This window comes from Melozone crissalis, unplaced genomic scaffold (assembly GCF_028551555.1).
Source record: "Melozone crissalis strain CALT ecotype California unplaced genomic scaffold, PUWL_Pcris_2 ptg000027l_1, whole genome shotgun sequence".
Classification (NCBI taxonomy): domain Eukaryota; kingdom Metazoa; phylum Chordata; class Aves; order Passeriformes; family Passerellidae; genus Melozone; species Melozone crissalis.
In genome coordinates, this window is record NW_026535805.1 from 27,550,065 (window position 1) to 27,576,084 (window position 26,020).

The window sequence follows — 26,020 nt, forward strand, 5'->3', positions numbered from 1 at the left end:
AGTTCAGGCTTTTTTTTTTTTTGCCTTGACATTGGTTTCTTTCCTAATGGCACTAGCTTGGACATAGATGCCTAAATCCTGACTGCAGCAATTTCACACCTCACCCTGGGACAACCAGTTGTGTGGAAGCTGGACTGCCAAAGCCTCACAAAATTTATACTTTCTTCACAGAATTTTCATATGCTTTTCGTGGTACATCTAAATGTTTTGGAGCAGCTGACTGAGCACTGGAGAGTTGGCTGGCTCACAGTTTGTGCTAGCTGAGGCCTGTAAATCCTGAGTTGCCTCAGGATTTATTCAGGTTGCCATCATGTTGGCTGTGGCCACCCTTTAGCTGTTTAGGGGCTGAAGGCTGCATTGCATGTGCTTGTAAGTTAATACCAGAACTGAGGAGAAAATTACCTTGTGGCCCAGGACTCAGGGGTTGTGAGTAGAGATGGAATAAATGACTGACAGTTTCTTTTGAACATCCAGATTTGCATGTGATTCAAGTTGAACTTAATAAGCCAAGTATTCTTTGCTTGGTCTTTACTTGATTTGGTTGGGGCACTAGGAAACGAAAGAATGTGAAGATCCAGTTCACGCTGTGCTATTTGTTGTTAAGATACAGCTGTAATTTCAATAGTTATGCAAAGCTTGTCTAAATTTCTTGTCATTTGATGCCTTCAGCTCTTGTGAGTTAGTTTTCGTCTTCCCTCTTCACTGGAAACACAAGAGTCTTCTGCAGAAGGCAAAAGTTTCCCTGTTGCCTCTTAGTGGACTGGCTACTGTAAGCACATTTAGGCTGGGATTCACCTCACTTAAACTGGGACACCTAAGTGTTGGTCACCCCAGCCTGAGCTGATCATTGAGGCAGTCCAAGGAGAGGAGTAGATACCCACAGAGGGTGGTTCACCAGGGCTCTCTTTAGTCCTGGTTTCACAGGGTGTCTCGCTTTCTGGAAAACTGATCTCCTGCCATCCGCTGCAAAAGAAGCTGAAGCTGAGTAGCTGTGAGTGACAGATGTAGCTAAACAGACTGAGCTGAGTGAATTTTAGGTGCTTTAAGGGTGGTACATCCTAGTCTAAAGGGTTTGCAGGGGCTCAGTGAACCAGAAGGGCTCAGAAGAGCCAAAAGAAACACATAAGGGCTCATGGTTCTTAGTCTCTTTGGTACACAGATGACTGTCAGCATAGCTTTACTGCAATACTCAGAAGTTGTTTAAGTAAACTCTACAGTTAGTGAGTTTAGAGGACAAGCATTGAAGTATAATTGTGTCCCAAAATGAACTTACATGTATGTACTGTGTTTGAGGCAATGTGAAAACTTCCATGAAATTGTGGATTATGTCTTTGTTTTAATAATAGATGCTAAAGCATTAGTTAAAATGAAGGAATAAAAGTAGTAATGAAAAGTGAAATTCTTTGTAATAAGTATATGAGCTATTACATTGTATTTTGTGAGTTAGACATATCTCACATTAAGAGTTAAAATTTAAAAATATTCCAGCACAGCTCTTTAGTCATGTAACATATGAAGAAAATTAGAGAAAAATTACCCAACATTAAAGGATCCAGCATTGATTTTCTTTGGCTCAGATTAAACCATTATTCTAAATCCATTCCCTGGTTAAATGTTCTTTTCTCTTTCTCAGACATCTCTGATTTACAACTAATAGTGTGATTTTTAGCAAGCGTGGTACTTGATGAAGAGCAGCCTGTGAAAACAAGCTATACATAGAGCCTTATACTAGAGATAAAAATGTTTTTTTGTCTTTAGTAGCAATTCTAACATATTCTGGAAGGCTTTCTAGCATTTCAGATGCAGCTTCTGTGATAACATGATACTTTTTACTGTCCCAGTATTCTCAAAGTACAGTGGAAGCAATGACAGAATTTCTTATTCTTAAGAAAAATGGCATTCAGCATGTGATCATGAAATCAATATTTGAGAATTTTTCTTTTTAGCTATTATTAATCTACTTAATTTTTTTTTTTGTTTGGGAAAATGTAGGGTTTTAAAAAATGTAATACAGAAATATTATTTCTAATGTATAAACAGACATGGCAAGAATTTGTTGATGTTTGTGTTTTTTGCCCTTTATCCTAGTTGGGAGCAGAGTGAAGCAGATCATTTATCCCATGTCATGTAAAAAAATATATCTTTTTATGTATGAAAGAACAAAACATGAATATACAAATATAAGTTTATGATTTATAGGTTTAAGTTTGTCCTTGTTCATAATTTTGTGTGTTGAAGCATTTGAAAGAGTTGAAGTAGCTGAAACATACTCATGCTGTTTCAATATTCTTGGTGATAATTTTCCATTTCACTGGCTCACGTACAATAGCTGGTGAGTTTGTTCAAGGGAATAAACAGGAAATAAAATCGAGCTGTCTCTGAATGTTACATTGCAACATGTACACAAGCCTGAAAGGTATTTTTGCACCTGCTTAATAACATATTTTTGGGACTCACAGTTCACTGCAGCCTTCTGTCACTGCAGCTGATTAAAATCTGTGAGGAGTTACCTGCTGGCTCGAGAACGTGGTGATAGAAAGCCATTTTCCTGTGTGCCTGAAAATTCCTTAATGTTTCTAAGTTAGCAGTATACAGTGTGTTAGTTCAATCTTGCAGCTTTTCCATGAATTGTTCCACTCCACAGGAAGACTGTGAAGGACTCAAGATAAATGATTAAACAACTGAGTACCCTGAAAACTGGAGTAAAGAAAAATTCTTTTAGGAAACCCTAATTTTTTTTAGGGTTTCCTAAAAGAAATTTTACTATTACTTCCTTTTACTATTTCAAAAGGCAGGATCAGCACAGAATGCATGGGGATCTGCTTACTATTCTGTTAATACCTTCACAGAGTCTTTAATAACCAAGTCTTCTACCTCAGGGTGCTTTCATTTCTTCTGCAGAAATTGTCAATCCTATGCTACTATTGCCCTGAATCTTTCAGTCTTTGAAAACAAAAATTACTTTTCATTCTGTAACAAAAAATGGAAATGGAATGGCAATGCAATTGCTACAAGATAAACAGCATATCCTTCTCTGGAGGAGGCCTTCTATGTTCTCCAGTACTGATCTAAGGGTAGCAAGTTGCAGCAATTGGTAGAGTACAGAGCTATATCCTCTGCTCACTAAAACCCATGGCTATATGGCTGCTGGATGATCTGGACCTAAATCCTGCCACAGAAATCTGACCTTTGGCAGACCCTGCCTGTCAGCTTCGGTGTAAAATAGAAAATATATTCTGTTTGAGGAGGGAATGCTGCAGATAAGACCTGTTCAGGTGTTTCAATTTTCAAGGTGTTGATGCTGGAGATGTGTCATTTCAGGATGCCATAGATCTGCCTCCTCATCCCCTATTTCACAGCATTTCAGGAGTTGCTAAGAAGTAGCCTATTAATGTCAGAAACAGCAAGCCCAGAGGCCATCTAGAGCACTTGGCTCCTGTCAAAATATTTTGGGATTATTTTCACACCTTGCCTGTTACATCTTGTTGCTACCATGTATCGTCTTCCCTACTGCTATTAGGAAAAAGTTCTGTCACTTTACAGCTCTTATGCACTTTTAAAAACAGTATACAGAGTAAATGGGTCATAAGTGGTTTAGAAACTGCCTCTGGGGAGAGCTCTTGCCAGGTAAGGTCTGTGCTCATGGTATGTCATGATGTCTCAAATAAAACAGAGTTTTTACTTAATTATATTTTTCCTGGGACATATCAGGACAATTTTATGGATTATATTGCATTGATATGAAATATAATTTTAAAAACAATTTTTTTTTTCAAGTTTTCCGTTATCATAAAAGTGTGGTAAAAGTAGAGCTGGCAAGTTCAACAAAATGCTCAATTACTCTTGTCCAGAACATCTTTCTTGAAGCGGAGTTCACTAAAAACTCCACTGGGGCTCCAGTGGTGTGGTTTGTAATGTAATTTGATTAAAGTTATAAAATAAATACAGCCTAACTACTGTGATTCAAAGCTGGGGTAAAGTTAACAAGAACTGTCAATATGGTCTGAGGTTCCTGGCTGGAAGAATATTTTCCTGGTAACACTTTCCTTGTAAAGCTGAGTACCATTACTAGGATGTAAAATGCCTGACAATAAAAAAAGGGCCCTCTCAACCTTGCCTAGCAGGCTTCACATCCTTGGCTATCCCAGTGCTGCTGCCTGGATTGCCACCTGGTATTATGGGTAGAACATCCTTCCCCTGAAACAAAAATTGTTTTATTTTTGTCACAAGATATACATCTAAATTGTAATATCTTAGGTATATATTTATTTCTAAATGAGATCAAGATCAGGCTGCCTCTGTTTGGCATTATGTCTTTCTTGTAGTGACAACCTCGGGTGTGTGGAAAGGCCAACACTTTTCCTTTTTTTCCAGCTGCTTAGTGTGGTCAGTTGTGTGTGCATCATTAGAACTGAGGTAGAGGAAATATCAGTGGGGCTTTTAAAACTGAAGTTTTAAAGTGGTAGGGTTAAAAAATCAGGGAATAACAGAGTATACACCTGAGAAGAAGAATTTTTTATGAGCTATCTGGAAATTCAGAGGCAAATGCCATGGATTATTTTCAGGGATAGTTGGATAAGAAATTAAAAATTTAATTTATGAAAAGAGTTCCATACTCAGAGGAGGATGGTGGTCTCCTGCTTTATGTAGCTCTGACTTGAATCACTGGATGTAGTCAAAATCACTAATCACTGCTGTTTCAATATATCAGTCCACATTTATCCTGCTACCTCTTTTCACCATCTTTACTTGTTGAGAAGAGTAGTAAGACTTCAATAGTATGATTTTTCAAAATGTGAGTCCTGTTCAAACCTGATGATAATTGTGCTAAACAAGAAAAATATCTCAGCTGCAGGCCACAGGCAGCCTTGGAACCAAGCATCTGACTTATTCATTGTTGCCTGGTCCCAGGGCGCTGCAGGTAAGGCCACCAAGCAGACTTCCAGCTGCTTTATTGTGTTGTATATACTTTCCTAGCACTGCACTTATGGAGGCTTTTTCTTTGGAGTCCTTTTTTAAAGGCTAAACACAACCAATAAGTTGGGAAAAAGGTCTTAAGCACAGGGGAGTAACTTGACAAATGAGAAGTTTGGTGGGAGATCTGGGAATGAAATTCATCTGCCACTGCTGTCAATTTAGTGTTCTTCCTGTCAGCTGCACTGTTCCTACAAAAGACATTTGTTTCCTGGTATCTAGGTGTTATAGTTTCTTAGATATAAAGTTTATAGTGTTGTGTTTTAAGACTGATGCAGTTTTTATTTTGTACATTGGTGTTTTGCGAAATAGGTACATTGGGACAGGTTAAGAAGAGATAAATGTTGAACAGCAGCTCTCTTTGTAGACAATGGATATTGGTCCCTTTTTTGAAGGTACAACCAATATCTTTAATGAGAAAATGAAAATCTCTTTTGCACTTGATTATATAGGGTAGGGTGTCTAGGAACTGGGTTTTCAGTGTAATGATTGCTTGGGGTTTCATAATATGGTTCAGCTCCAGCTACACGATAGCCCTTGGTGGCATTTTAAGCTGGGTAGAGATGGAATATTGGCAATAGCTCTTTTCAACATGTTCATGGGAGGGTACGACATCTCATCTTAATGATTTTATTAATGGTCTACAGGAAAGAATAGGTCATAAATCAAAGATACTCAGGGGAGAAGTTGTGAACTGTAGTCTGAGAGAATTTTTAAAAATGGATTTGGTCTAAGAAGAATTTAGAAAGGTGATAGACTTCTCATGGAAATGAAGTATCTTGCAGTAAATGTGTGGAGCAAAAGGGGAAATCTCATAAATTACAGCAGTTTCAGAATGAAAGCAGGGAAAATATTGACAGAGGGTTACATGGCTGAAACAGATGAAGCTGGGAATGAATCTTTCCCCCTGCTTCAAAAATAAACAGAGTGATAGGTGAGTTTTTGGGAGTTGGAGGGGAAAGTTGCATGATTGATTGGGCTGCTGAAAAATGTCTGTTTGTCAGAGCACTGAATTGGAACAATTCAAGAAATACTGCCGATAAAAGATGAAGGGAAGAGAAAGTGAACTAGGATGGAATGTGCAGACTCAAGCAGATGGTCGTATTACAGACTTAGCCACCTGAGACTGCTCACGAGATCCAAAACTGGGGGCTTATAAACCTTTTCTCATGTATTCTTGAATGAAAGGGATGGTGTTGAGGGGAAATTTTCAGAGTCTGAATTGGAATGAGAGGACCTGGTTCATGAAAGGTGTATTCCTAGAGCCTTCTTGTTCTGGAACTCATTAATAGGAATATGCAGGGGAAAAAAAGTGTGTTTGTTCAGTTTGAGTCTCAGTATTTTATGACCTTGAACAAATTATTTACTTTAACAAGTACCTCTGTTTTTCAGCTGAGATTAATGAGGTATTTCTCAGAAAAGTGTTGTAAAATGAAAACGCTTCAGTGATTATTTTCAGATACAGCATTTTCAGATACTGGTGAGACTGAGGATTTATTAGCTATTGAGTGCTGTGGGGTTATTAAGTCCTTGATATTTGTTAAAGTCAGTTTTCTACCTTCCTAACTGACTCAGATAATAGAGATAATCTTGTATTTGCCTGCAGAATATTATGGACACCTTTTCTAGCATGCTCTCACCTCTGTCTTTACTGCTACTGTTATTCACACCAGCAAAATCAAATATAGCATGGAGACTTCCCATGCTGTTATCACACCTTTGAGTGCAGAAGAGGCATAGCCGGGAACTAGTGAGTGAGGGTGTAACACAATAGATTCTTACCAAATTCCTAAAATAGGTGAACTACATCAGAGATAAATTTGAAGTACTGAGGCTGTTAAGAAGCTGAAATCAGCTCACCAGATGTTTGTGTTTAATTTAGTAGCTACACTTCATTGCAGATGTTTTCCACCACTCTGTCAACTTTGTCAGATGCAGAGTTAGCCATTGCTAAGTATGGTAATAAACAAATATATTATTAGACATTGACAGCTGAACTTGGCATTTTTTTTAACACTGTAGGGCCACAGAAGGTGAGAAATAATAAAATGAACCATCTAATTTGGGAATATGATCATTAGCAGACATGGTAAAAGTCAATCAAGAGCATGCTAGTACATGCACATGAATGCTGAAACGAAATTTGACACTATTTCATGATGACTCGGTGGCAAAAAGAACTGGAGAGGAAGCATTTGGATTATGTGTATATAGAACATCTGCTTTCAGTGTTATGTGCATGTTGCTATCACTAGTAAGTAGTTTGCTTGAGAAGGTGTCTGGCTAGCATGTGCTGCTGAAGCTTACAATCACCTACACCGCCACAGCAGTGCCCAGCCAGACCAAAGCCAGTGCTATGCTTGTTTCTCCATGGAGCACCTCTCAGAGCACACAAGGTGCATTGTTACCTGGTTGTGCTGGAGCTGTGCATTGTTTGTTCATTGCTTTCTGATCATGCCTTTCATTTCCCTTGATTGGCTGTGGAATGCACAGACTGGGATGGCCACTGTGTCTGAGACACTCTGCAGTGTTGAAGCACAGCTCCCAGATAAACTCTGCTTTGCCATATAGCATCACACTGTCTATGTGATGTGTAACAAGTTTTTTTCCCTTGTATTTAGTATTTGCTTTCAGACAAGCTCTTTGTGTCATTGTTCTTTAGTGAAGACTTTTTCTGACAAGTACAGAATAGGAATCTATGTGACTCAACGTGGGCTATTTTCTTCAGATTTGGTTTTCCTTTTTTATTTTTTTTTCTGCCATGTGTCCTTAGTCCTGCAGATTGCTATGACATTGCTGTAATGTTGCATATTGTTTTGATGACTAAGTTAGAACTTTTTGGGGAAGGAGGAGGAGGTAACATGGTTATTGTACTAGCAGCCAGCTTCATAGTCCTGTATTGAGAAATACTAGCTAATTTGGTCCTTTGGAATTCCATCTGTTCTGCCTGGGGTTTTCTTTCTCCAAGGAGGATTCCATTGGAATAAGGTTGAATTCTTAGGAAATTACTCCTCCTACAGGATAAAACTAACACATGTACAATTAAACATGTTCAGACCATTTAGAATTGCATGACCAGAAACGTCATCTCCTCTTCTCATCCTAAGACAAGTTCAGCTATGCATAAATCATCCTGAAAAACGTTTTCTTGTGCAGTTTTTGCAGTCTTGTAATGATTAGGCTTCTAAACAGGTCTATAAAAATGCTTTATTTTCTGAAAACTTTTCCCCAACTGTCTAATGCTTATTTCTTCAATTCATTAAGAACCAGTTTAACCTGTCCCCTCTTCCATGTTTTAGTGACAAAAATACCAGTGTTGCCAAGTTTTCCCACCACCTAAGCAGACTTCATCCCAGCAGTATTCCTGAATTTTTCCTTTTTTTTTTTTTTCTGTAGGTATCATTAGTTTTTTTGCTCTCTGTCCTTCCCTTATGCAAAATGAAGAGTCAAAATGCACTATTGCAATGGTGATCTGCAACCAAGGAGATAGTGTAGTTGTGGTTCAGGCTCAGATAGAGTCATCAGAAGTTTGTGACCTTTTCTAACTTCTGTCACAGTCTTTCTGTTCAGCTGCCAGAAGCTTTATTGTCCTAAAGTGGTATTTAAAATTTGGTAGTTTGACTGGCTGATTAGCCAAGAATAGAATTAACAGTAATGCTACTCTCTGAATGTTCTGTTGCTGTCCTCTGTAAAGTTGTTGAAAAGCTATTTAATCTCTGCAGATCACGGTTCTTGCATGTTATGTACGTGGTGTTTCATAAATCTTGGTTTCTGTTTGTTGTCTGCAGGGACTCGGAGAAGGAAAAACACCATCTTAACTTGTTACTTGACTTCTCTGTTGTAGCTTTTTACCTTCTAAATCACAGAAGGAAAAGCTCTGGGGCAACCAGTAGGACTTCAGTCAAGACTCAAAGTGTGTTGTGTATGTTACTCAGATTTTTTTTTTTTTTTTGCTGGTGAGATGTCTAGGATCGTCTTAGGGGATTGATTTGTGGACCCTATTTTCCTGTTAGCATATAGCATATGGTTGTCTGCAATTGTAAGTCTTGTGCTTGATGGCCCGTAGGTCTTTGAAACCTTTTATTCTACTCTGTAATCTAGTGTTTATCCCAACAAGACAACGGGAAGTTGAGGTGAAGTTTGTAAGTCAAGAAGTATTCTACAGTTTCCCTAGGCAGAAAGCAATTTGTACTGGCTAAACTTCTATTTGTAAATCTACAAAATAGATTAAAGTATATGTGGCACCTATTCCCATTGCACCGTTCAGTTGCACACCTGAACAGTAAATTGGATGCAGTGAAGCAGAACTCTGCCTCTGTGACCTATTAAAAATTGAGATACTGAAATAAAGTCTGCCCTGAGATCCTGATTTATAGCATATGGAAGTTGAGGAAACCTTCCACTAACTGCAGTATTTGTCATAAAAAACAACAGTAGGAATTTGAATGTACAAGCATAACTTAAAAAGTTTAATCTTTGGATGTTGAATTTTGTAAATGTGACACTCTCTGTTCTCTGTACAGAACTGATGTATTGTCAGGACGCAGAAACACAGAGTCAGCATTATATCTTTGACAGGTAATTATGTACAATCAGATTGTGAAGAGCACAGAAATTTATTTAGGTTAGTAATAACTTGTGTTATTTGTTGCATTCTCTGCAAAGAAGTAAAATATAAAGTATAAAATCTAAAATCAAGAAAAATACTTGGAAAAGATTGCCTATTTTTGTCATGAAATGGAAGGGAAACACACACATCATAGTCATGATGTGATGAGTTTAAGCACCTCAGGCTGGAGCATACAGTGTTTCTAAATAAATGTATTACTTGTGTATATTGCTACTTTATTTGTGTTTGCCCTTTTCTGCAGAGGATTGTAGCAAGAGTAGAGGCTCCAATACTCTACTTTTCTTGCATGGATAAAGTAAAACACTTAGAGGTAGTCATGGGATAGTTTGTAAAATAGGAGAATGACATACTGTAAGAAAATGTATTTTGCATTCCCATAGAATGGAGAAAAAAAAATTATTCAATCTTTTAACTCCCCACTAAACCATTACCAGATATGAATGAATTCAGAAGTTATAGAAGTATGTGAAATGATTAAAAGCTTAAAGGACTACAATGTGCAGAATAAAAATAAAATAAAATCAAACATGATGAATGTGGTATTTTAAAAAAACCCAATCAAACAAACCAACAAGTTTCAGGTTTCCAGGAAAATGCCACAGCAAGTACTTCTCCCTCTACATCCCAGATGCATCCATGTTGAGGAGGTACTAACAGCTATTGCACTGTAGATGTGCCCACCTGTGGGAATTGCCAGACACTTGTTCTTTAATAGAACTACATTGAGAAGGTTAAGGATTAGTCAAAACTGACTTTACATGGGAGATGACAATTTTCAGGGTTTAATAGGACACAGTAAGACTATTAAAAGGAAATATATGCATGAATATATGTGTGAACAGTATGACAAAAACATATCTACATAGAGATGTTGGAAGGTTGCCACAAGGTCTCCACACAACTTCTCTTCTTCAGGCTGAACAGGCTCAACTTTCCAGTCCTGTCTTCATAGAGATGGTGCTTCAGTCCTCAAACCTGGGGGGGAGAATGCCTTTTTGGCTCAGGTTATCAGCCAGCTGGGCAGTGTGAGTGCCAGTTCTGTCTTCCTGTAGGCATGCTCTGTTATTGTAGCTAGATAGTATCCTCTTTGCTCCTCACATCCATATCTTTGGGATGGAGATTAATTACTGCTCTTCTGAATTCCTTACTGTCATGAAGCATCTCAGATTGTGAACTTAAGGATGAATGAGAATGGATAGAAGAATCATTCATTAAAGTATCTAAACTAAATGGACAGCTTCCCAAGTTAGATTCACACTTAGATGCCGTAAATGTAATACACCTGGCACTGTGCTCCATTGTTGTTGTAGGGACTGACATTTCCTTGTATATTTGATAATTGTGTGCACAGAATTTGTGTGGTTTTTGGGACCTACTTTCCCTTGCTCTCTAGATGCCTCTTCTTTGAGTATCCACACCCATGAAAAATAGAAGACAAAGCAGTGTCTTTGGACTTATTAGTGAAAGCTGCTATGATGATAGGGAATTGGGATGGAAATAGTAACATTTCAAATTTCCATGGAGGAAACAGGCAGATGTTTACCAAAGTGATGGTTAATCAGCAAAACAAGAGCAGTAAAAATACCTGTCAGTGGAAAAGACTGCAGGGATTTTGGGTTTGTGCTACTGCTCTTTCTTCCAAGCTGTACTGAAGCTTTTTCAAGACTATGAGAAACTTTGTATAATCTTTATCTGTTGTGGTTGTTTTGAATATCAACTTTAAAATAAATTTGAAGTTCATATAGATACTGATTTTTATTTGCATTTTAATGAAATTAAGTATATACTAAACTAATTTATTTCAAAATTATTGAGACATGCTATTTTTTATCAAAGTATGTTATCTTGATCTGTTACAAAGACCTGTAACTGTATTACAAAAGACTAGGTTTTGTTCTTTTGGCTATGCACTTCATATTGTCAGTACAGCTATGCACAGACATGCACAGACTTCTACATGTCTTGAAACACTCCGTCCAAGAGTTTATATTCCATATGGATAAAAAGTTTGTACAAGTGATTACATTTTAGCATTAAACACCTGTGCTTGAAGTTGATTTCTTGAACTCTCAGATCTTTGTCTGTTTAGTTTACTGGGATATTAAATAATGTTCTCAGATGTGTTTAAAAGGCACCAGCATTATGATCAGGAACTTTGCGCTGCCTCTTCTACCCTGAATTTCAATCATATATGAAGAGAGTTGATGTATTTGCTTAACTTTTGAAGGCTACGGTTACAGCCCTTTGAACTATAAATTATGTTGACCTGACAGGAAAAGTGATGATGATCTAATATCAGAAGATAATAGGAAGGAATGAAGCAGTTTGAGACATCTCATAATTCAAGATGTAAAAATATCTGAAAGATATTTTTCTTTAATAGACATTTGGTATGATGCATTTTGTAGTGTTCTTTGTGCAAGAACAAAGAGACCTCCTGTGAAGGTCTCTTTGGTGGTGTGACTTAAGAAAAGGAAATATTGCATTTTTAACTCTATTGATACTGAAACTGCTTATCATTTGCTGACTTGGAAACAGGTTTAGAAAAACACTGCTGAGATGCTTACCCACTTACCAGTCTGCTTTAAAGAAATGTAATGGAATTATGTATCTTAAAATAATTCTGCAACACAATCAAGTTGAATATCTATAGGAAATCTTCTGAACCATAGTCAGTAAGTATTGGAAGACTGAATCTAATGTGGAGCCTATATTAGACAATTCTATAATGATGGGCACAGAAATGCAAAGTAACCTAGAGCTCTGTGTGCGTGTGACACTCATTATCCGTAATTACCTTTCACGTGATCTGACAATGGCATCGCATCTTTCTTAACCTTCTGTGCCAGTTGTTCCAACACCACCTGGACTAGAACAGTAAGTTCCACAACACTGTGACTCTGAGGCCTGAATTAAGAGAACATTTATTGTGAACATCTCCACAGAAAACAAAGAAAATATAACAGAATTGAAATTGATTTGTTTTCATGACCATGTCCTACCAACCCAGAAACAAACTTTGGAAAATGGTATGGGAGAGTCATTGACTTTCATTAACTTGTAAGCGTTTATTAATAAAATGTCTTTTTTTGTTTGCCAAGTATGTAACAAAATAATCTGTGTATGCCATACACTGTGCAGAGAAGGAAGAGGAAAATGTTTGCAAAATGTATCAAGTAAGTTTGTGTGTCAAGAAATTTAGCATTTGCTGTATTCCTGTTCTTAATCCACTGGCAGTCAGCATCTGCATTAGATATGCATGCCTGGTAATTGAGCTTAATTGATTTACAGGGAAGGGTATGATACATTAGATCATAAACTAAAATTAAGTATGTCAGGGACTTGCCCCAAACCAACTTACATTTTGCTGCTGTCAGCGTGCAGTAATTTTTGTAGATGGGGTATGTCAAACACTTTTCAGATGTTCTCTAAAAACCTAGTTTACAATGGTAGAAAATGGGGCAATACAAAACAAAATTAGTGGTTCATTTCAGTAGAAAGTAGCCTTATTATGTTGTTTGCTTCTGGCTGTGGAGGTACTATGTTCGAATCTTCTTTAGTCATGCTTTGTGGGGACAATTCTAGGACAATGGTGACAGGGTTTCTGAAATTTTGATTCTGCTGGGGTGGTTACTTCAGGAAGAAGGGCTAGGAAGAGAAAGATGAAGGAGAGTGTATTTATATAACTTCAATCTAACACCACTATTTTTAACCTGAAAGGAAACTTTATTTGAATCAAATGTAATTAAGATTAGGAAATAGTAATTTAGCACTTTAAAAAATATACACAACCAACCACTTGCTTTTCCCCCCAGATGCTCTGGATTTTAATAGATGATGTTACTTTTACAAAGAGAACACAACAAAGCTGTTAGGTCTGTATGTGTGGTCTTTTCCATCCTTGATATTGGCCTTCAGGGATTTTTCTTTGTTAGCTGTGATTTTACGTTGTGAGCTTCACCAGTAATGTATGCATGTGTTGCATTGTTCGGATTCAATGCCTGACTGGAAGCAGTTATTGCTTTTCACCTCTGCAGTTGACTGTGGATTGCAGCATGGGCACTTTTGCTGGTATACAAGGAAAATTGCTTTACCTGTACTTACCTTTTACATATGGGGACAATTTAAAAAGGGTAACAGATGTTAATTTTTTTGAGCGTCCGATTAAACCCTTTGTAAGCTCCTGTTCGTTTCAGATTGAGATACAATTTAATTTAGTCTAGTTAAATTATTTGAGTGAAGTGAATGGAACAAATGAAAAACTGGCTTAATTTAGGATGAGTGGCTCCAAATTATTCAGTTCAATTTAAATTCAGGCGTTCATTTAATTTGATGAACTTTTCTGAATGTCCCTCTGTAGCAAACTGCCTGTAAGAACAACTCCTTTGGTAAACATTCCTGCTTTAATGCCTGCATTTTTGAAGTCTCAGCCTGTTCTGCTTCCAGTTGCATGCTTCATCCTGTAGCTTTATTGTTTTATTTATTGAATTTTATTTACAGTGTTCAATATGGACTCTTCGTAGTCATTCATTTGAAATTTATTATTGGAAACTCATTAATGAATTGGCAGAATGCATAGGGAGATGCTATTTTTTCTATTCTAAACCAGAAAATCTTTGCTATAAAATAGGCTCATTGCAACAAAATTTTCTTTCTTTAACTGGAACCATATTTCTATAGAGATTCTTAAGCTGCTGATTGTGTTACTTAGAAGAACTGTGATTTAAATAAGGGTCTACCTCTGCTTTTTAGGGCTTGTTGATAAAATCTTGAACTATTACTACACGGAATTAGTCCTGTAAAATTTTAGTTAATACATATTAAGGACTAAGGAACACACTGTTTGCCTTGCTGTGTGCAAGATATCATTGCTTCCTCCTGGACCCTCCTTTCTCTGAAGTACTGAGCAGAGCTATGGGACAGCTGTCCTAATAACTTCTTTTCCCTTTTAATTCTGAGTATTTTCTGTCTGTCTTTATACGCTTGCACATTAGGATAAGCACAGAGCACTTAATTGGAAAGTTCATAAAGTCTATTAAACTCAGTATAAGACAGTGTTAGTACTTTCTGTGATAAGCTTCAGCACTCTGCTTAGTCATCATACTTTTATTATCTTCTATCACAGTCTTCCTTGCCTGCAAAAGTCTCAGCAAGTCACCACACCTCCTTCTGTTAAGAAACTGTGGGTAGTTCTCTCCACAGCTTTTACAAGGAGCAGCAGTGAGTAGGCACTAGCTTTTTGGAAGTAAAATCCTTTATTTACACAAGAATATGCTTTTCAACTTACTGCAAAAAACACTAATTTGTAAACTATATGTACAAAATTATTCTGAAGATAGGAAGAATATTTCTTCTTTTGTTTACTTATTCTTTTACAACCTTCCAAGCAAGTTGCACTAACTAGAATATGTGCACTATATACACAAACAAGTTAATTCACATGTACATGCTACCCATCAATTTATTGATGTGAAGCTTTTCTACTTCTTTGCATTGTATGACTGACCTATGGAAAAAAAAAATAATTCCTGTGTAGTTAAAATAAAACTCCTGCTCTGACTTTTATTACCAGGACAGGTAAACGGAAAAAGCACATATGCGGTTATTAGAATTATTTTAATTAATTTTTTCACATTTACAGTTCAAAATAAAAAATATGCTGGGGTTTGATTCTGCTTGCATTCAGGGAAAACAGTTTGTGCATTTAACAATGATTTTCTAAAAGCTTCCATAGGTCTTACTGGGTCAGAAACATAACCCTATTTCTCTTTTTGCTTTTTTTTTTTGGTAGGATGATGAAGTGGTTCTGCAGTGTACCGCAACCGTTCACAAGGAACAACAGAAATTGTGTCTTGCTGCAGAAGGATTTGGCAACAGGCTTTGCTTTTTGGAATCCACATCTAATTCTAAGGTACCACTGAGTGTTTTAATTGTCATTTCATGTCACGAAGCAAAGACAGTGTAACGTTGCTTGCTTTGATGTAATATACACAAATCTGTCAGGGAGAAGGGACAAATCAGGTCTATCAAGAATAAAAGGAATATTTAATGCCCATTAAAAGAATAATTTTTCCTTTGTCCTTTGGCTGGACTCTAGTGTGGTGTTTTCAATTTATTTTAATTTACTTTAAAACTAGTTTGCTTTAAAAATAGTTAGCTGCAGAAGGCTACCCCAGATAATATGCTTGTTATTTTGCTTGTCTCAACTCAGTTGCAGCAAGCCATAGAGCAACTTGTGTACTGCAAATTGAAGGACAAGTTGATTGCTCTGATTCTAACTTTACAGAAAAGAAAGCAATTATTATATTTGTAGCAAGTTTTTATTCTGTGTCATTTATGTTGAGATGATTATTACTTTGAGACCTGATTCCCTATCTGAGCATAGTGCAACTATCAAAATGACCTCATCTAGCACACTTTATCTAAGCCTCCTCTAACTCTGGTATATATGCAGTAGATAGTTTCAAAAAATACCTGTGCTGTTTATTGCAAAGAATGGATTCTGTTTCACAATCATATATGCTGAAATAAATGTTATGAAGACAAAAATGGGCCTCCTGAGGGCAGAAGTGGTTTTGTGGACAAAGAAATGGATATACTTGGACATTTTTTTCAGAGAAAGGGAAGAATGTTGTTTAACATATTTTTTTCTTTAGTTAAAATATAAATATTCAACAAGAAAATATAATAAAGGTAAAGTATCTGAAAAGACATCTAGAAAGATTTAGAACAAAAAATGATGGTTATCTTGCCAGCTTTCATAACATCACTTTGATTTTCTCTGATACTTCACAGAGTAATGCTTCATTTTCTGTCTCATCATTTTGAATGCATTATTCATAATAATAAATTTTTCACTAGGATATTAATGATTCATTATAATAGCAGTGATCTTGATGAAGTAATTCATGCTGCTCTGTTTTAAATGAATCTTCTTAACAATAAAAATGTGCTAGGATAGAAGTGGTTGTAGTTCTAGTTGCCTGTGAGGCCTGAAAGATTTATTTAATGAATTTCTTATCATTGAGTAGGTTTGGATATTAGATCTACAGTCTCTCTCTTCCCATATAAAACTCCTGAATATTCCTGTCTTTAAGGAATACCGTGTAGATTTCATATTGGTTTTGTATGCTTGTTTGCTGATGCTGCTTTTTCTCCTTGTTTTATGAAACAATCTGTATTCTGCTCATTCTTCATGAGCTTGGGGCTAAAAAAAAACAAACAAAAGAAAGCCCGTGGAGCTCATCTGTGTTTTAATTTTTGAGGGTTGACAGTTGCTAGGATGAACTCATCTGAAGTCATCCGTAGGTGTAAATACTGAGGGAGCCATAAAATTATCAAATCCTTAAAGCAAAGTTGACTATAAATAAGAGTAAATAATTTTTTTTTTTATCCCTCATGTCTGTATCCATAGCATGTTACTGTTGCATTATATAAGGAGGAACATAGGAAATATTCAAAGAGGTGTGATAATTTGAAAATAGTTCCAACAGAATTCTTGAGCCTGTTAAAATGCATGTCTAAGAGGCTGTTTTCCAGGTAGACTGGGATTGTGATGCCCTTTAATACACATCATAGTGGGGCATCTGATTTACTCGCAGGGATCAAGGATGGGATGCAAACCCTAGCACCAGTAATACGCTAAACATGAGTAGAGACTTCAGCTATCATCCTGGACTTGCATTTTTGAGAATGCTTGTTGCTATGCTGTGCTTTTCTCCAGTATCTTTCAGGATGTGGGTCCTCATGGTGTAGCTGGTGTTTTATTAGCACAACTTCTTTGTGTGCACTTTCCTGCCCCAGGATCACTAAATAATTCACACTACTTAAGTAATGGTCAAATTGAAGATATATCTGAGAATAATTTGCTAACAGCAGACTATTAATACTTATCTCTGTACAGCAATAACACTGGGAGATAAGGCAGAAGATTTATAGACAAAGTAAAACAAGTTCACTCACCTGTTCCCATGAGCAGCCAGGTGTTCATCCTGAGGAAAGCAAGGCTTTACCATGCATCATGGTGGCTTGTGAAGACAAATGCTGTCATTCTGATCACTCCCTGCTTCCTTTTTCATCTCCCCTCCTGCGCATGAGGTCATATGGTCTGGAATATACCTTGGGTTTGTTGGAGTCTGCTGTCCTGGCAGTGTCCCCTCACAACTCCTTGTGACCTCAGCCTGCTTGTTGGTGGAGGGGGTTGAGGACCAGAAAGGTCTTGACATTGAGCAATTTGCAGCCTTGCACTAATTGACCCCATATATTGAAGAGCAAGATAAGAGATAAACAAGACATCAGGTCTAAATTATGTGTAATTTTACTAAAAGGAGACAGTCCTGAATATAAAACGTACAGGCTTTCCCAAGATAGACTCATGACTACCTCATCTGTAGAGATAGAGCTCAAGAAAAAATATTTCTATTTCAATTTCTACCAATTTCAAAGTAAATGTGTCTCAAAAGGGATCTTCTAAGAATCGGTTGGAAGTGTCAAGTGTATAACAATATTAGATTTATAAACCATCAAAAATTTTTAACATTGAAAAAGCTGTAGCAGCAAGAACAAAACAAGGAAGACATGCTGAAGACAAAATTTAAAATGCTTACTTTCCTTATCTCATGTGATTATTTCTTCAGCAAGTTTTGTCATATATATAGCATGAATTTTTATTTCATGAAGAAGAAGAAGAAAATAAGGGATGGCTGTCAGGAAAAAAAGGCAAAAGCCTCATTGTCGTGGTTTGACCCCAGCCAGCAGCCAAAGCCCACATGGAGTGCTCACTCACTCCCCCAGTGGGATCAGGGGTGGGACCAGGGAGAGAATCAGAAGGGTAAAACTGAGAAAGCAGAAAAGGCCTTGGCTCTGTGCAAGCCCTGCTCAGCAGTAACAAAAACATTTTTATATTATCAACCCTGTGTTCAGCACAAATCCAAAACACAGCCCCTGCCAGTGGGCAGAAAATTACCTCGACTCCAGCCAAAATCAGCAGACCTGTAAACTTCTGTTTAGGCAACTGTCTGTAGGTAATTTTGCTTCATCATTGTTTGCTGTACTTTTAAATTCATCCTTTTTATTAAAACATGAATTAACTTATCTCAAGATCAGTGAGATCTATTTCTTTACATTTGAATGTTAGTTGATGCTTTTTTATATAAACATATTCGTCATATGAGGAAGTCTGTTCATTAAAAGATGATGTTGTCTTGCTAGTGAAGTAATTTTTCTTTAGACTTAAATAATGCATGGATTGCTGAAAAGGAAACAAGGTCGAACTGTGTTTTAACAGCTTCTGAGAACTATTCCTGTCCATAGTGCAGAATGAAAAATACTCAGCTCTGGGTCAGTCACAAAGGTGGTGTTGATCCCTTGTGAATGACTGCAGAGCAGAACACTGAAAGCTAAGTTATGCTTTTCTAAATGGCATAAGGGTTTGGGTTTTTTCCCTGTTTTTATGGCAGGTGGTAAAATCATATTCATTTCATTATGCCCTGAGGTATGGCCCTACTTTACATCATTAAAAAGTAGTGATAAAAACTATGTGTGGGGCTTTTTTCCCTCTTGAAGTCTCTGTAATTTGAACTTGAGAGAGGGGAGGATAACATAGCGAGGGTTTTTGAAGGTCTAAAAAGGCCACCCAATTTTTTTTTGGTGGTTTTTTGTTTTTTTTCCCTTCATTTGACTTTGAAGAAGGCAAGAAGGCAGTACAGTGTGTGATCCTATGGTTTGATCTTTTTTGCATATACTAAGTTTCAGTGCTGAGAGCAGAGTCCAGAAACTGATAATAATTCTATTTGTAAAGTTAAGGAGGTATTTCAAATGGAAGACTTTGATAACTTATTTTCCATTTTGCTTTTGAAGAGTCTCTTCTGTATCAGAGCGGAATGATTCTTCAGATTTGGTGTATGCCAGTTGGTTGGGAATTCTGACTCCATTATCCAGAGTATGTCAGTGATGCTCTATTTTTTGTTGGCCCCTAGATGCTACTGTTGTGTAAGGGAGTAGAAAATAAAGCCTGATGGTAAGAGTGACATATTGCTTCTTGTGCTGACAAATAAAAATAATTAGATTTTTATCTTTGCCCTTTTTTTAGTCAGATGAATTGGCTGGAGCTGGACAGGTGGCTATGCTTGAAGGGAACAGGACAATGTGGGGAGGGGGACTGGAGACAGTTATACCTGGCACAGACAAGGCTACATGGAAGTATGATTCTTTAGGTATTTATGCAAGCTGTTTCCATGCCAGCAGTCAAATTATGTATGGATGTGTCTGGAGAAGAGTGTCATCCTGAATGGTGGGACATTGGCCTGAACTCCTGTACCCTGATTGCCTCTGGGAGAAAAAAATCTTTTCTCTGTTTGTCTTCCAGAGTGTAAGATCTGAAGGCAAGGGTTGCCTTCTTTCTTTGTCTTTTACAGCAAACGTATTCTCAGTGGCCAAGACAAATAATCTGTCTCCAGAGAGACTGAGTCTGAAATTCTCTCTGACAGCTGAGAAACAGTATCTGCATTGTGCACAGTTTTTGATTGTGTAAATCCAAATAGATAAAAAAGCATGTGGTGTCTATTAACATGTGGATGCAAGCAGATACTTTTTGAGCAGTTAAAAATTTGGTTCGTTCTCAGAAATTAGATCAGTGTTGTTTGCTGTGTTTACATTGGGTCACTCTGTGAATATGTCATTTAGTAAGGTGGTTGGTGGAATTTTTTTTAATGTAATTGCTGTGGTTCATTTCTGTGCATGAGTTTCCACTTCATCCTTTTCTAATAAGTAAAAAAATTTGTCAGGGCTTTGTAACTGCACCTCTAGGGCCATTTAAATTGCTTTTGTGTCATATTGCCAAAATGATTATTCACATTTAAAGATAAAGATGGCATTTAATCTCATGTAATCTTATGTTCAGAGGACTCCATTTAGCCAACTTTGACTAAAACTGGTCATTTCAATAATTTAAATTGAAAGAATTTATGAATATTTGCACATTACTTGGTCTACTTGACATACATAAATTAGACACAGAAACCAACATAAATGTTTATTGAGATGGAAATGAAATAATTTAAAACGAATGTGAAACATTTGGACTGTGAAAAACACTGTCAGATCTCCAGGGCTGTAAAACAGCAATGGAAATATGGCTTTTATATCAGCTGAAAATTGTGGGCATTGGTACTAGGTATAGTAATATAGAATATTTGTACTGTCACCTGTAACTCAGGTAGTTTTTAAAAAGAAAACAAAGTTGTGATATCAAGCAGGTCACCACAGACTAAACAGTGTAATAATCATAGATCCAATCTGTGAAACCGTAGTATTTTCATTTTTCATTATATCTCCTGTTGAAGCAGATATTTGAAGTTTTAAATTCATACAGGGATGGATTATTTCTGATCTTAAAGAAATATTTTTTATCAAATCTGGTTTTGCCTGAGATATACATTGAGGTTTAGCTTAATAAGACATTATTTGCTACAAAATACGAATTTAAAACTCTTCCTATCTTCAAACTACATTCATGAATGGAAAAGAGTTTATTTTTAAATGATGCTCGCTCACTTAATATTTTTAAAAGAAAGACATTTTTATAGGCCAGTTCTCTGGTTTTGGGGATAACCCTGAATGCTTAATACTTGTTATTTGGAACCCATGGAGTTTTATTATAACGCTTTAAATGTATTGTGTACTTGGGATTTTCTAGTCAAAATGTATTTTAGAAATATGTACCACTGTAATCGATAAAGGACCTGGAAAAACACCTCCAAAGGAAAGTTCTGAATTCCTAAATATGCTGCTAGAGTTCATGACATGTAATCTGAACATATAGAGACAAAAGCTGAAAGATAGAATCAAATATTGTAGGTCAGTTTAGTTGATGATAATACTCCAAGTGATGGCACTGAATGAAAGGATAGTACAAATGATATCTATGCACGCATCATGTCTGTTGTCAATGAAACAATGCAAGAAAGATTTCAAAATCTCATTTTTAAAATATTAGTGAGTTGTTCACACTATTAGTGACATAGACCATCCATTCAAGAAACTTAGCCCAAAGTTATAAAATTTATGAAATTTAAGGAACAAAACATGAGTTGTAATTTCTCCAGATGAAATGTGGTTTGCAACTTTCATCATTATCTAAATGTATGTTAAAAACAAACAAACCCTAAATGTTTACAAACCCACATATAATGTGGTTGTTTTGGGTCTTTTTTCTTTGTAGGGGATTTTTTTGGTTTTTTGGTGTTTGTTTTCATTTGTGTGGTTTTTTTGTTTTTTTGTTTTTTTGGTTTTTTTTTGTAGAACAGATGTAGGAATTCCACTTCTGGTCTAAAATAAGTGAAGAAAACCTGAAAAATCCTATTAAATCAGTTTTCCTTTATAACTGTATATCCCAGTAACTGTTTAGGCATCTTATTACCTAAAGATTAAAATGTAAAAAGAAGTAGATATTGTGCTGAAAAATCTTGTCTGAGGTATGGCTGTAACACAAGCGCTGTGATCAGATGAAGTCAGATATGTGGTGTACAGTCCTGTAATTGGTTTGGTAAGTTTCTAGAGGCTTCTAAAAGCCTGCCAGTTTGCTGTGATTTATTTTCTGAGTCCTAACATTTTTAGCTCAGTTCCTAATAAAAAGGAAAGTTGCTGTCGTTGCATGATCGGTTTATCTATTTGCATTTTGAACAGTCTGTTCAAAGCAGTGCCTTCATCCAAGTGCACAGTTGATGGGTTCTGATGGTTGGGTTTGTCTTTTCCCCCATTTAGTATACAAACCTTGTGACTCTTTAATAATCTTGGGACTATATGTAAAGGGCTACAAACAGATAACTTGTCTTCACCAAATGCAGTAACTGTAGTAAAATACAATAAGAAAGTCCTTGAAAGATAAATAAGTGATATATAGAGGAAATCAAAAATATTTTGAGGTAGGAGTTCTTATTTGGGTACATTCATGTCTGATGCAAGTTTGAGTGCTGGCTTTTCAGTGCAATCTCACCCCAGAAGCTTCAGGCTTGCTGCCTTACCCTGGGAAACTGAACATCACAAGGTTACACAGCTGGCATGTTCTGCCAAGTCCCCTGGAGTCAGCATTTTAAATATTTTCTCTGAAGGGTTGGAGGGAAATGTACTTCATTAGTACATGCAGAGTAGTTACAAAGCAGTCATTTGAGTTTTAATTAGACTGATACGTAGCTCCACATCTGAAAACCGGAAAAAACATTGATAAATCTGTGTTTCAAGCTAAGAACACATAAAAGTATAAGTGCTTATTTTAAGCTTTTTAGATGAATGTTTGTCTAAAACAGCAGTTCCAAATTAGCTTTGTACCTTCTTTGCACTTTAAGTCATGGTATTGCTACTTTGTACTCAGTATTTTTAAGAGCTGTTAGTCTAAATTTGGTTCAGCAGACTCCTACGAATAATCTTAGCCCAATGGGCTCTCAGAAATAAGGGCAAAGAAATGTGGCCTATTAATGAGTAAATCTGTGTTTGAGGTATCTAATATTGATCATATCTGAAACAAAATGGAAAAAAGAGTATAAAATATTTTTTTGTTTATTTCTTAAGACGTTTTGAGACAGACCTTTTGGGTTGTGATTTTTAAGATTTTAAACTTTGCCTCCTGTTTACTTCCCCATGAAAAAGGAGGAAGATTATTTGTGCTTTTGTAGTAACTGATGAATGCTGTAGTTTGCTATCATAAAAAGAATATTTTCATCATTAAATTAAGAGTTTTAGTTTATAAATAGTCTGAATTGCATGAGGGAAGTTGGGCAAGTGGAAGTAGTTTGGAGTTTGAAGATGTATGCTTTGTGACCCTGTGTTTGAAACCCAAATGCAAGTCGTTTTAATTACTTTCCTAGTGCTGACTGTTGGGTTACCATATACAAATACAAGATTAACTTTTTCTGGTTTCACAAACAAAAGAACAGTTGCTTTATTTTGCATTAAAAAAACACAGGCGAGATGGTAAAATAAGTTATTATACTCCTGAAGATTATGCGTAAATGCTCAAGGTTACAGTTCAGGCTGCTTTTCCTGAGTGTTTAATTGTTTTTCAATAACTGCTGAATGTCTGCTGTTTGTTTGAAAACCTGTACGTAATAGAGATGAATGTGAGTATGTGAATAATGCTAATGGATTTTATGGAGCTTTAACTCCTTCCAAGTTCTCTTTTTCTTCCCTACTAGATATAAAGAATACATTTAGAAGTGGGAAATTTATTCCCTCTTCCAGGTATTTGTACTCTTGGCATACTTACAAAGATACCTTGCACAAAAGTGTTGCCTTTTCATGAGCACTCACTTTTTACATGTGATTAAAAATCAGGAAACTATTGTCACTGGGCTAATTTCAAACATCTGATACAATCTTCCCTTAATACTTCAAACTCTGCTTCTATCCCACATCTAAATGTCTTTTAATGATAACAGGGACTTAGGAATTTCAGGTTTTCTTGGTGTTTCTCCTAGTATTGACCAATTATATTTGCGCAGTACAAAGTTTACAGCTGGCGATAAGGCAATAATTGACAGAACTGCAGATCAAACTCAAGAGTTGTTCAAATAGCTTTAGATAATGTAGGATGAATTATTTTTGATAGTTTAAGATCCTTTAAACAGCCAAGGTATGTATTGATCTTTAAAGGAAACAGCAGGGACAAGCTATTTCTACATGAAGGAAAATTGCAAATCTGTGACATTTTGAGTACTGTGAGAGAAAAAGAAACAGGGCTAGTGCAGGACTTGCATGAGAAGTTTGGACAGAGGTCCCAAAAAGCAAACAAATATTCTGCTCAGTGCAATATGAAATATGAACTGACTTTCTAAGAAACCATTTGAGTGCCCATTATTCAATAAATTAGAAAGCCCATCAATACAGAATTTCTCTTTCTAGTGTGTGTAAGTTGATTGAGTATTAGCAAATAAAAAGGCCAATAGAAATTTAAGTCAAATTGCAGTAAGGCCTTATTTTTAAATAATAAGCATGCCTAATTTGATTAGCTGTTTTAAGAATAAAGCTTAATAAGCTTTGAGTGCCATATTTGATATTTGATTTGGTTGATCTGAAGTACACTAACAATAAATTAAGCCCCTTTGGGCTGATACATTTGAAGAATGCATCATAGAATAATGACAATGTAAGTCTTCATTAGCTCAGATTGGCAAAATATTTCCTTTTTGTCTTGCATGTTTCTGGCCAGTTTATTACGGAGGTGATACACATACCTGTCTACATAATTCTTACTATTTTTTTTTTGTCTATTGAAAGGAGAAATCCTTAGAAAAATTAATGAAAAAGAATTTTGGTTATTTTGAAGAACTTACAATTATGTGGATTTTTTTTGTCTTTTTTTTAGAAAATAAACCAATACCAGACAATTGAAAGGTCATTTTAAACCCCAGCATAGACAGGGACCTGTGTAAGGGAGTGAAACCTCTTTCCCTGGGTAGTTGAAAGTTAAGGTATTGGCAAATTGAAATTAGAACCATCTAGAAAATGATATGTGCTTGTGTGTGATAGGTGTCTGCAAAGTTCTGTAGTTATCTTTTTTCTGATGTCAGAATGTGAAATTTTGAAAAAGAAGATCTTGACTCTGTGATAAAGGAGGAAACTCCAGGTTGGTCAATGATATAAACGAATGCCATAATCTCAGGGAGGGGTGATATCTGTGAACTTGTTATACTCCTCCTCATTATACTCCTCACTGAACATGTATTCAAGTGTAGCAGGAAAAAAAAGTCCACAGGTTGTTTAGGTCCTTGAGACTGTCCTTACCATATCTAAATTTTTAAGCCTCTTGCTTTATTGCTTCTTGCATAATTCACTTCTGAGGCAGGTGGGAAATGCATGTGGATATTTCTGTCTAGACAGTAGTTTGTGGAAGCTGTTTGTTCTGTGTGTTACTGAATGATAAGTAAAAAATTATTTAAAGCACCATTTGGTTTTATCTTTACAGCTTAGTAGCAATATTTGGGCACCCTAGACCAAGAAAGAACAAAATTTGAATATTAAGGACAAATTACTCTTGCAATTGTTTTTTTTTTTTTTTTTTTGATTTTGTAGTTAATAGGGCTGTATACTAAAACAAGTGTTTGTTTTTGCATCATGCAGTGGATGTTCAGATGTAGTGCCATGCCCAGGCAAGCAGGTGCTTTATATACTTAGACATTGATACATAAGCCACAGATTCTAAGTATAAATGGTGAGCTTTTTTTTCCAAACAGATATTTATTCCTGAAAGTATTATTGCATTTTTTTATCAGCAGTGGAACCTTGTCAGTATAAGTCCTTAATTCCCGGGAATTTTCCTGGCAGGCAGTCTTTGCTTTTAGGGCTTTTCAAATCCTTCTGTCCCTGGCCCAAATTATCTGCTAGTCTCTCTTGAACTGCAAGAACTGCATTATTAAATATAGA

The 26,020-nt window shown here is 36.3% G+C and overlaps 1 protein-coding gene across 4 annotated transcripts in view; it reads left to right on the forward strand.

The window, feature by feature from the left end:
- Positions 1 to 26,020, forward strand: part of RYR2 (ryanodine receptor 2) — a 381,701-nt gene that overhangs the window by 78,693 nt on the left and 276,988 nt on the right. For all 4 annotated transcript variants that reach the window (XM_054280079.1, XM_054280080.1, XM_054280081.1 and 1 more), the window contains exon 2: positions 15,396 to 15,515. In XM_054280079.1, the coding sequence (XP_054136054.1) occupies positions 15,396 to 15,515 (120 nt within the window). The remainder of the gene's footprint in view (positions 1 to 15,395; positions 15,516 to 26,020) is intronic.